The 12396-nt window shown below is 40.1% G+C and overlaps 1 protein-coding gene across 1 annotated transcript; it reads right to left on the bottom strand.

Moving 5' to 3' along the window:
• Positions 1–8180: 8180 nt before the first annotated feature.
• LOC136182410 (unconventional myosin-XVIIIa-like) lies at positions 8181–9593 on the bottom strand. Its single transcript, XM_065963018.1, has one exon. It carries the CDS (start codon positions 9591–9593, stop codon positions 8562–8564), a length of 1032 nt encoding a protein of 343 aa, XP_065819090.1. The 3' UTR covers positions 8181–8561.
• Positions 9594–12396: the final 2803 nt, after the last annotated feature.

The following is a 12396-nucleotide window of genomic DNA, read 5'->3' on the forward strand; positions in this document are numbered from 1 at the left end:
TAAAACAGAATCATATGTATACATTGCATATAAAAGCAGTGACACTAATAAAAAACATTATGCAATAGATAATGAGACTGAATGAAAATAGATCCTGCTTGTGGCTGACAAGACGAGGGTGTGTCTGACAAGTGTGTGTGTATCTCATTGACTGACAGTTAGTAACACACCCAAATATGTCAAGCTTTGTCTGCATAAATATGTCTAACTAAATAAACAAAACAAAACAAGCAGTTACAGTAACTGGTAACATGACAGGTCCGCATATGAAACCTGTGTCACTGTACGTGTCAGGCAGCAGAAGTATTATAGTAATAGATGTTAAAGATGAGGACATCTTCAGAAAAGCCTTGATTAAGAAGGAAACAGTTTATTCCCGAAAGCTGCACCTCTGTCTAATCCAAACTAATAATGATGCTCTCTGCTTCCAGTATCAACCCATTCTAAAGGGGCATCATGTGATTTATCTGGGCTGCTTGAGGAGGACATTAAAACATTTCCTTAAACAGGAAACGCATGTGATGGGAAATAAATAATGAACAGATGTTAGATGAAACATTTGGCGGTATAACTTCAGCATTGACATTCTGTTTTATTCAATGAAAACAAATAAAGTTGAAAATTGTGTTGTAGGATACTATTGAAATATCCCCGAGATCTGCTTTATTCTATTTTCAAATTGCAGCGAAATGAAAAGACACTTATTTTGAGAGGAGGAGATCAAGATCTAAAGTCATTGTAATATATTGTATGTAAATATTTGGATCATTTGCTTGTTGGCCAATAAGCATTTCAAGTCAAATGTCATGTCAGCCCTGCCAAAAGACTCAAGTGTAAAATAAAAACAACGAGAATTGTGGTGTACAGAATATAAACCAGTATTCAGTATTTTTTGGCACCACATACTTCCTGAGAGCATGCTGCAAAGAAAGTGTGTCAACTTGGTTTCATAATCCCTCCAGCCAACTGACTTCCCTCAACCAGCTGGAAAATTCACATTGGCTCGCAATCCAGCTCCCTATACAGAGAGTCTGTAGTCCACCTCCCTATACAGACAGTCTGTAGTCCACCTCCCTATACAGACAGTCTGTAGTCCACCTCCCTATACAGACAGTCTGTAGTCCACCTCCCTATACAGACAGTCTGTAGTCCACCTCCCTATACAGACAGTCTGTAGTCCACCTCCCTATACAGACAGTCTGTAGTCCCACTCCCTATACAGACAGTCTGCAGTCCACCTCCCTATACAGACAGTCTGTGAGGCAACACATACATAACACCTGCTAATATGCAGCCTAGCATGATCCCCTAAAGGCCTTGTTAAGACACTTGTTTAGATTAGTTGATCCTTCATGAGATCCCCATCAGTCTGCTTCATGGGTGTCTTCAGTATCTTTTGTAAATTTGCATTTGAAGCTCTGGGTCTTAAACCTATTCATAAATTCTGATGTGAAAATGTAATACAATACTGCATACAATCACAAACTTTGTTAAGTAAAAGTTCTTCTTTTGGAACAGTAGGTCAAATGTATTTTTCATCAATGGGTGACATCTCTGCAATGGGATGTCCCAAGGACCAGAGACTCAATTAGACCATTGTGGACGTGAGGTGTCTTCACAGTGTCTATACTGAATCAGGGAAGACACTTAAAGCTAAAGAAATAAAACAATGAAAGAACAAGAGATCTGGCCTAACTTAATGTGGACGATGGCTGCCACCCAGTGGACAATAGGTTTATGTGCTCAAGTTTTCCTACTTGGCCCCTATCAGGGAAAAAATGCAATAATATTATCAGTTTCTCTGTTTCTTGAGAAGTGATCCATTATTGTAAACTTTAATGGCACATTAGCACATGTTTAAAGGCATACAGGGTTAGAGAGAGTTGGACAGACAAGCATTAAAGGGCAGAGGGGGGACTCAAACCAGCAGCTGATACATCAAGGACTTTGTCTCTATACATTGGACAATTGCTCTACCAACTGAGTCAATTTTTGACTTTATTTGAAAAAACCGATAGGGATAGACAGGACGTACTGGGAGGAGAGAGTGGGGGATGACATGCAGCAAAGGGCTGGAGTCGAAGATGAACCCAGGGCTGTTCTGTTGAGGACTTTAGTAGCTGTGTATGGGGCGCAAACTTCAACCGCTTAGCTAAACCTTCTCAAAATGTTCTCGCCAATAAAGACATTGAATTGAATTTAAAAGCTCAGAACTGCAGTGAGCTGCATGACTAAACACATAGCATTATACAGCCATTTAATGCTAAAAAGAAAATAGCCACTCGGGGTGCCAGTAGCGTTGAGGATAGTGCTTGCGCCCCATGTACAGATGCTGTAATCCTCTCAGCGGGCGGCCCAGGTTAGAATCCAATCTTCCAAGCTGTGACTATTTTCCACCCATGTCATTCCCTGCTCTCTATCTCCCTAATTTTTGACTCTCTCCACTGTCCTATCTATAAAAAGCCACACGATAAACCCTAAAAAATAAAATAATAATAGCCACTTCGGCTGAGATAATGACCGAGAGAGAAAGAGGTGGACAAACAGGCAAGAGTTTAGAGCAGTCAGGATTCCCCATGGTCACAGAAACAGCTTGAAATCTGAATAATGTGATCGGTTAAAGGAATGTGTTTGTAGTGTGTCAGCCTCAGAATGAGCGCTGGTGTAACTTTGGACAAGAAACCCGCTTGAGGTTATTATGGAGGACTTTCGAGTAGTTTTACAACTTTGTAAAGCATTTAAACAATTCAGGCCGACCAGAAGCTGTGATGAAACAATGGTCACCTGATTCTAGTTGTTTGTTAGGGAATTCATAATCTGCTCCATTTGGCACTCACAGGAGGCGTGGGGGTTCAGCTCAGGTGAACACAAATCTCTCTCACATTTCATCTGTTTATGGGTTCCATTTAACTCCATAGAAATAAAATGAGAAGATGCTTAATGCATTAATGAAAACACTTCTAAGATATTGTTTCTTAAACTAAAGACAATTTCAACATAACATGATACATAAAAATGCACCAGACTGAAGGCTATTAAGTGCCAACCCTCCCTTAAATTCCTTACCATGCTACCCCCTGCCTCCATATTGTAACAATACATACATACAGATACATATAGATAACACAACACACAAAGATAAGATGTGACTTTTAGAGGAACTGGTAGCTGGACTCTACTGCACACAGTGTTTATGCTCAGCTAACAGTCTCCTGGGTGTGGCTGAATCATTTGTAGACAGATAGAAGACCATCACTGAACACCTGATCTCTCAATTAGCATGAAACAATATAATCATATTTACCAAAGCTATCATACTTACCTTTTAATAAATAGAGCAAACATGCTAAATATGCACATTTCACATGTATGGTTCTAACTGTGTTGCTCTAGATCCAGAAGTCAGGTCTTATTATAACCACCTATAAATAGTGCTGTTGGTTCTAGGTCACACTCACATGCAAGTTTTTCTGTCTATTAAAATGGCCTGTCTTATGATGAACGTCATGATCAGATGAATGTAGGACAAAGCCACTGTAATGTGTCTCTGGCTGTGTACACATTCATTTCTGCAGTCTAACTGAGAACTCAGTTTCACATTAAGTATCGGATGAGGACAAACACACAAACAGGACACATATCAAGTTCACACCTGATGTATTACAGAGCATCTCATTGTTTGATGAGATGCTGGTCTAATGGTCACATCAGTAAAGCATTGTTCAGGTGATCCACACTGTAACACAAGAAAAACTGGTATTTTAAGCTTTTTGGCTGTTGTTTCAGGTTTCTACACAGAAGTCAATTTTCTTTTTCTTTTTTTTTTTTTACCTTATTTAAATGCCACAAAAACAGGCCAAGAGGGGCCCATAAATCTGGGATAAGAATCAAACTTTCACAACAAGTTGAGCAAATTTGACAAAGTCAAAACCCTGAAATAAGTGTCAAAATCTCATTCATTACTCCAAAAATGTATGATCACTCGGTCTAATCTAATGCAGTATTCATAAAGACTCAAAACTCCTGAACTTTTACCCAGACTTGTACCTGCCAGCACCCTGAGTAAATTGTAAAATTGAGCTTGAACGAAGCAGGTGATATTCAGAAAAATTGAACAAAGGCAAGCGGAGGTCGTGCTATTATATCATGTGACCTTTTAACGACCGTTGCATGTAATAAAAGCAGTTTCATAGAACTTACATTCCTTTGCACTCTTTTATTGATAATGTCAATAATTCTAATAAGAAAAAGCATGACAGTAAGGCAACATCATTCCTTTCCTCAAATTGTGGCTTGGGTTTAAATCTGACTTGGGCCTCCTGTCCCGCAATTCATTCTCCACTTTCTCTCTCTCATCGATTTCTGACTCTATCCACTGTCCTGTCTCAAAAAAAAATGATGCTACCCATCAAAAGTAATTTCTATAAGTGATTGAAACACTGCCTTCAATAATTAACTTGTTGTTGTTTTGCATTTATTAGAATAATTAAACAACATCATCATCTCAAAGGGCTCTTCAACAAAAACTATCTTAATATTTTTCTCATTTTAAATATGAATTTATAAAGACGTTTCTGTCTTTTTTCAGATTTATTTATTTGTTATGTCTTTCCCTGTCATTTATTGAATTTGCAGAGCATAAAAAAAGCTCTATGGAAGCATTACTAATATACGTCAAATTATATTATAGAAAGTTTATCTCAAACATAACCACTCACTACATGAAGCTAGAATTCAGGTGTTTGTTGGCTCCTCTAATAAAAAGTTGAACTTGATGCTCCTCTCCGTGTTGCACACGATTATCTTGGTGAAAAAGATCTCAATGGGCTCCCAGCCAAGTCTTACAGACCATATGGCCATGGACTGCAGTGGCGTTTGGGCCGTTGTTTCCTTCAGCGTCCTATTGTTTGCTTTCAAAGGACTGGGGGAGGGGGGGGGGGGGGGGGGATTATATATACACCAGAACACATTTTCTCTTTCAAAACACACACACCCACACCCCTAAGAACAAAGCACATTGCCAGTGTCACTACAGCTCCATCCATAATACAGACATCCACTGTATGTGGATTCAAATGTAGTTAGAAGAAATAGACAGAAGAATAAGAAACAAAGCTGACACAAACAATCTTTTTAAATGGCTTTTACCCCGGGTATGGTTTTAAACAAGCTATAAAAAAAAAATGCACCAGTCCAGAACAACACAATATCTGTGTTTCAGAAGAGAAGATACATTAACAGAAAAAATACAAGAAATGCCCCAAATTCAGCGTAAAGTGGATACCAGCTAGTACCAACCTTTGTACAGATCTGATAACAACAGACCATTTTCTTATTACATTCGACTTTGTCCTGCCAGAATTACCTCTGCTTGGAAGAGGTGTGCTCTGTAGAAGTTTGTCTGATAGTGCTGTGGCTAGATTTAAGGAAGCTATTTCAGCTGCTTTTGATTCATTACCGTGTTTCAACCCAGTTGGAAACTCTTATGATAGCTTTAGTCCCTCTCAGCTAGATCAGTTTGTTGATAGTGCAGTGGATTCACTGAGAGTTACTCTTGATTCGATTGCTCCCCTGGAACGGAGGGTTGTCAAGCGGCGGAGAGTGGCTCCATGGTTCAACTCAGAAACCCGTACTCTAAAACAATCGTCGCGGAATTTTGAAAGAATATGGCGCTCGACCAAAACGGTAGAATCTCGTTTTTTCTGACAGGATAGTCATAGAAGATATATGAAGGCTCTACGTCACGCTCGAGCTGCCTACTACTCTTCTCTAATCGAGGAAAACAAAGGCAATCCTAGATACCTTTTCAGCACTGTAGCCAGGCTGACAGAGAGTCATGGCTCCGTTGAGCCTTGTATTCCTCTCGCCCTCAGCAGTATGATTTCCTGAGCTTTTTCAACAACAAAATTCTAGACATCAGAGACGAAATTGGTAACCTCCTGCCCTTACCTGGTGCGGATACGTTTGATACAGCAGAGACAGTTCCAGGACCAGATATTGGTCTCGACTGCTTTTCTCCAATCGACCTGTCAGAGCTATATTCCATTTTTTCTGCATCGAAACCGTCAACCTGTCTTTTGGACCCAATCCCAACCAAGCTGTTTAAGGAAGTCTTTCCCTTAGTTAGCAACTCTATATTAGTTATAATCAATTCGTCTTTACTGGCAGGCTATGTACCACAGGCATTTAAAGTAGCGGTAATCAAACCTCTACTTAAAAAGCCTACTCTAGATTCAGGAACTCTAGCTAACTATAGGCCTATATCCAACCTTCCTTTTATCGCGAAGATCCTGAAGAAGGTGGTAGCTAATCAGCTGTGTGACTTTCTCCATGACAACAGTTTATTTGAGGAGTTTCAGTCAGGATTTAGAGTCCACCATAGCACTGAGACTGCACTAGTTAAAGTTACCAACGATCTACTTCTAGCTTCAGACAGGGGACTTCGCTCTGTGCTCGTCTTGTTAGATCTTAGTGCTGCTTTTGACACCACTGACCATCGGATCCTGTTGTACAGACTGGAGCATTTGCTTGGAATTCCAGGGACTGCTTTAAGTTGGTTTGAATCCTACTTATCAGACCGATCTCAGTTTGTACATGTTAATGATGAGTCCTCCATGCACACTAAAGTTTGCCATGGAGTCCCACAAGGTTCAGTGCTTGGACCAATTCTCTTTACATTATATATGCTTCCTCTGGGAAATATTATGAGGAAACACTCCATACAGTTTCATTGTTATGCAGATGATACTCAGCTTTATGTATCAATGAAGCCCGATGGCACCAGTCAGTTATGTTAGCTAGAAATGTGCCTTAAGGACGTTAGGACCTGGATGACCAGAAATTTTTTGCTACTTAACTCAGACAAGACTGAAGTTATTGTGCTAGGCCCTAAGAACCTCAGAGAGACTTTTTCTAGTGATTTGACTGTCCTTAGTGACATCAGCCTGGCATCTAGTACCACTGTCTATCTAGGAATCTAGGAGTTCTATTTGATCAAGATATGTCTTTTAGCTCTCACATCAGGCAAGTTTCAAGAACAGCCTATTTTCACCTTCGTAATATATCCAAGATCAGGAATATCCTGTCGCAAAATGATGCAGAAAAACTAGTTCATGCATTTGTTACCTCCAGATTGGATTATTGTAACTCTCTTTTGTCAGGGTGCTCTGGCAAGTCTCTAAAGACTCTTCAACTGGTCCAGAACGCTGCAGCTCGTGTACTGACCAGAACCAGGAAAAGGGACCACATTACTCCTGTCTTGGCTTCTCTGCACTGGCTCCCTATACAGTCTAGAATAGAATTCAAGATCCTTCTTCTCACTTACAAAGCTCTAAATGGCCAGGCATCATCTTATCTTAAAGAGCTACTAGTACCGTACTGTCCCTCAAGAGCGTTGCGGTCCCGGAGTGCAGGCCTGCTAGTAGTACCTACAGTCTCTAAGTGTACTATGGGGGGTAAAGCCTTCAGTTATCGAGCTCCTTTCCTCTGGAACCGCCTTCCAGCCGGGGTCCGGGAGGCAGACACAGTCTGTATTTTTAAGAATAGACTTAAAACTTTCCTTTTTGATAAATCTTATAGTTAGTGCTGGTGTAGACCAGCTCTTAGCTATGCTGATATAGGCTTAGACTACCGGGGGAACTGGCACCTTGAGCTCCTCTCTCTCTCTCTCTCTCTCTCTCTCTCTCTCTCTCTCTCTCTGTGCATATACAGTACATCATATTACTGCATACTGCATCTGTAAATCTCAGTCACTAACCACATACTTTCCTGAGAGCTCTTGAGCTCTCCCCCTATCCCTTTCCAAGCCCAGCGCAGTCTAGGCCTGTGAAGGCTGTTTCGTCATGAGCCGGGGATACGGCCGAAGATTTCTGCCTTTTAATAAGGCAGTTTTTTCTTACCACTGTAACTTTTGCTGCTTTGCTAAAGTGCTCATGATGGATAGGCCGGGTCTTTGTAACATAGCAATAAGTAAGGTTTTTTACCTGCTTTTTGTATTTCTGTAACATAACGATGAGTAAGGTCTTTTTACCTGCTCTTTCGTAATGTTAACAGACAAAGAGTAAGGTATTTTACCTGCTTTTTGTAAAGTGTCTTGAGATAACAGTTGTTATGAGTTGACGCTATACAAACATAAATTGAATTGAATTGAATAGGCCCATAATAAATGGCCGGTTCTTGTTTAGCCAAGATTCAAATACTTTTCAATTCTTCACCAGTAAAAGAACAGAAGCAGTGTTAGTGCTATCAAAATGTCAGCAATTCAGAAATATTTCACCGTGGAATATCCTAGAAAATTCTAAATATAACAAAGGGTACAATATGAAATGCTTCTCTTTTGAAGGCAAGACTTTGAGGACCCATATAAGATGAGTATAAAATGATTGGTCTAAGGCTCTATATTTTGGGGAAAAACTGGAATCAGATTGGTACCTTGTATTGGCCAAAATACAAGTTAGGCTATTGGAGCTGGGGAAGGCAAAAAAAAGTATAGTTAAGTTTTTTAATAGCAATGGAAATAGCTTCCCCTTTGTTGTTAGAAGATGAATAATTATAGGAATCTGTTATAAATTAGTGTGATGGTATTGAAGAGTCAGAATTAAACCAATTTGGCAATTGTGTTTGCAAGTACTCACATCAAGAACTTCTCTCTGCAGGCGTTGGGTGGTCCTTAGCCAGCTGCGGTTCAGCTCACTCAGCTCCAGAATGGTCTGCACCTTTAGTCGGACTGTCTCTCCAGACTGACGGATCATCTCCACTATCTCGTCCCGGCTCTTGCTCTCCACATTGACCCCATTGATCTCCACCAGCCTGTCTCCTGGCGCCAGGCCCAGAGCCCTGTCCTTGGTGCCAGCTCCTGGTTCAGCAAAGTGCACCACGCGACGACACACTTCTCCATCGGCCTTCCTGTCTAGCATGGTGGTCCTCCGCAAAGAGAAGCCAAAATCCCCAGTGTTTCGCCGCTGGAGTTCCAGATCCCGTGGATCTGGAATTGGTGGAGCAACAAGAGCAGGCAACTGTAGGTCTGCACCAGGGAAGGTCTTCTCCACCAACTCTGGGATGTGAACCACATAGGTGCCTTTATAATTGAACTTTGACTTCATAGAAGAAGGGGTCCAATTGTGCACATGAAGATTGTCCTCTCTGATCTTCTGGGAAAAAGACACATGCTTCTGGCCTGCAGCAGAATTCAACTTAGCCAATTCCCCAAACTTAGCTGCTCTCTCCTTCACAGAACTGCGTTGAAGTCCCTCTTCAATTACCTTCACATTTTCCCCAGACGTGCTAGCATTTATTTTCCCAACATTCTGCTCCAAGTTTCTGTGAAGACGCTCAGCCTCCAGGTCTGTCAAGTTGAGCTCCATGTTGCTGGCCACCTTAATAGGTATAGGACTCGATATCTCTAGCTTGGTCCTAGAGTCCCTCTTGGAGCTCCCTCGGTTCATATTGAAGAAGCCTCGACGAATGCTCATCTCCTCCAGGCTCTTTAACTCAGCCTGCGACATTCGCTCCTTTTTCTCCTTCTTGTCTTTTTTCTCCTTATTCTTGCCCAAATCCCTCTCCTTCTCTTTGTCTTTCTTAATCAGGTGAAACATGCTTGAACCTTTCTGCAGACTTTTATCAGTTTGATTTGTTTACAGCAAGGGTAGTTGGGTGTCATGAAACTGAGAGTGCAAAAAGTTGTAACATGTAGAAGAACCACACTGGGCGCAGGCCTGAACAGTTATCTGTGGGGAAGAGAACAAGGAGGACATCATATAGTTGGTGCTGCAAACTTGCATATGTTTTTTTAAGCTGTAACTAAATCGTCCAAACTTATAAAGCTGATGCTGACATAGAGTTGACCAATTAGGACATCTAACTCTTGAAGTTTACCAATGTCGGCTATAACTAGTTAATCACTATTTATAAAGGTCTATGATTAATGCATACATTTTTGTAATTGCGACACATCACACGCTATTTTGTCCCTTTAGGTTCACCGTGGATAAGCCTCCGCAGTGTCTCCCTGTAGTCGCAGTGATGGAAAAGAACGACACCACTGCTTCTTTGAATGGCTCATGTCAATTTTTTTTAAACTCTCAGACAGCTCAGTTGAGGAGTCAAAAGTAATATCCAGCATATGACATCCAACATTTCACTTTTTTAACCGTTCTGTTTTCATTTAGTTATTGATCTGTAACGAGTTTATTTTTTCTGTGCAGGTTAAGTTAATTTCCTAACCTTGAATCTACGAGAAGGTCGTCACTTTATTTCAAAATGAAAGGAAGGTAGAATTCAATTCTACAATATTTAAATATGAAATTATAGAATTTAAAACATGCAATTAAAATGTGATTTAGCACGATTAACTACTTAAATTTGCAATATACGCGATTACAATTTATAATTGTTTGAGCAGAGATACCACTTGGAAAAGCAAGAAGCTTTGCTGGCTGTGTGATTTAGTTCTGCATTCACAGCCTATAGCTAAGAAACTGGCTAGTATGTTTTGTTAGCTATGAACATGTCAGTATGAAGACAGAGTATTAAAGCAAAAAAAAGTATTTTCTGCTGAGGAATTTCTGGTTTTGATTTAAGGGATGTGGTCTTGAACTCCAAAATTCTTTAAGACTTGTGTTGTTTAGGCAATGTCATAAACCTTTCCTCCAAAGGTAAACCAAGCAGACATAGCACACATTGGATTTCTTCTCTCAATTCCATTCCCTTGACACAGTTCCCTATACCATCTGAAGTTGCCCTACATACAGACACTGAGATTTGACCTTATCTGCCTTGCTGTCATATCTGTAGCATCACCTGTAAAGTGATGCAGAACACTTTTACATGTGTGCATGGGATTCTCCGTTGAAGCTGCATGCATTGTACGAACAATAGCCTGTGTAAACCCATAAACAGTAAATTCGCACTTAATCCACACTTAATCACGCCTCAGGAGGTCAGAGAAACTGTGAAATAGGCGAAAGCAAATTGCATTCACTTTACAATACACAACAGTCCTGTAGCTCTTTGTGACTTTCAGCAGCAACAGAATAACCACCAAACATTCTTGACTTTAGCTTTATTGAACTTACTGTACAAATGGTTGTGCTTGGTTGTCGCTGCTTTTAGTCCAGAGCTCTGTTGTAATGCTCTCCCTTTAAGCTGCTTTGCCCTCATTCTGTTGCCACCGGTGGCCTCAGGGAACACTTCCAGAGGACAATGTAAAAATGTAATTCATAAAAACTAACACACAGTTGACGTGTTAACAAGACATTATATTAGCTTACCTGTAATTGGTTGAAAATAACCGCGTTTTGGACTTGCTTGAAGTTTTCATCATTTTCTTCCTTGGAATTGACAGTAGGTGCGTGAATGCACTTGTGATGCCTTTAAATGTTTCCCGGAAGGTCGGATTTTAAAAGATTAAGGTCATTTCATAACGATCTGAGTAAACAATGAGTCTGTATTTGTCTTTTTTTTCAGTTAGGCTAAATAAAAGCAACGCAAATCGTAATACAATAATAGCCTAGTGCACACATTTCCAATGATAACAGAAGAAAATGATTATGAAACACATTATTTTCAAAGAATAGGCTACTTAAACCATCTTCCAGTCTACTTACACTGCTGCATTGCTGTTCATATCTATGTGTAGCATGTGGAGAAAAAAAAAAGCTTAATTTAGCCATCAACAATAGTAGCTACCAGTAGCATTTGGGTCGTCAAAAGGCGACAACTGATTAAAAATCTAGTTATTCCCATACCACGCGAAGGCATCACCAGTGTAATCTGGACAGCAGTGACCCCTCCTGGTATTTTTTATTTACTGTAACATTGAAAGAGCAGGTACAGGGACAGGTATATGCGAGCAGGCTGCTTAATTATCAGGACTTAAGCCACCTCAAAACTCTTTGCTATGCCACACCTCCAGATAGGATAGGACAGAAATATAGATCTGCCGATTTACAAAGGATGTTCTGTTACTTTTATTGTATATTAGACATACATGGTATAAATGCAGGAGGAAGTGACGCATGTATGCATTACAACAAACATTAATTTAACTACATTTAGAGAACTATCTTCATTGAGCTGCTGCACAACATTAATATCAGTGCTTTCCTCTGCAGTAAGCAATTGGACTGTAAGTAACTGTGTTGTAAGTGGAGATGATCCCTGAATGTTTTCATTCGAGCACGATGAGGTGAGAAAGGTCTGACCTCATATATTTTATAATAGCTACAGATCTTAGTGGAGGCATTAGACAGATCGTCAAACGTGAAAGATGCCCACATACAAAGACATTATAATTTACATAATTTAAAACAAATTTTATAGAATTACAACCAACTTAGCCTTAAGTTACAACTGTTTGTTGTTACAGGGCAAATCATTTTCCAGTTAAGTACTAAAGGC

The sequence above is a fragment of the Labrus bergylta genome, chromosome 14 (genome assembly GCF_963930695.1).
Source record: "Labrus bergylta chromosome 14, fLabBer1.1, whole genome shotgun sequence".
Lineage (NCBI taxonomy): Eukaryota > Metazoa > Chordata > Actinopteri > Labriformes > Labridae > Labrus > Labrus bergylta.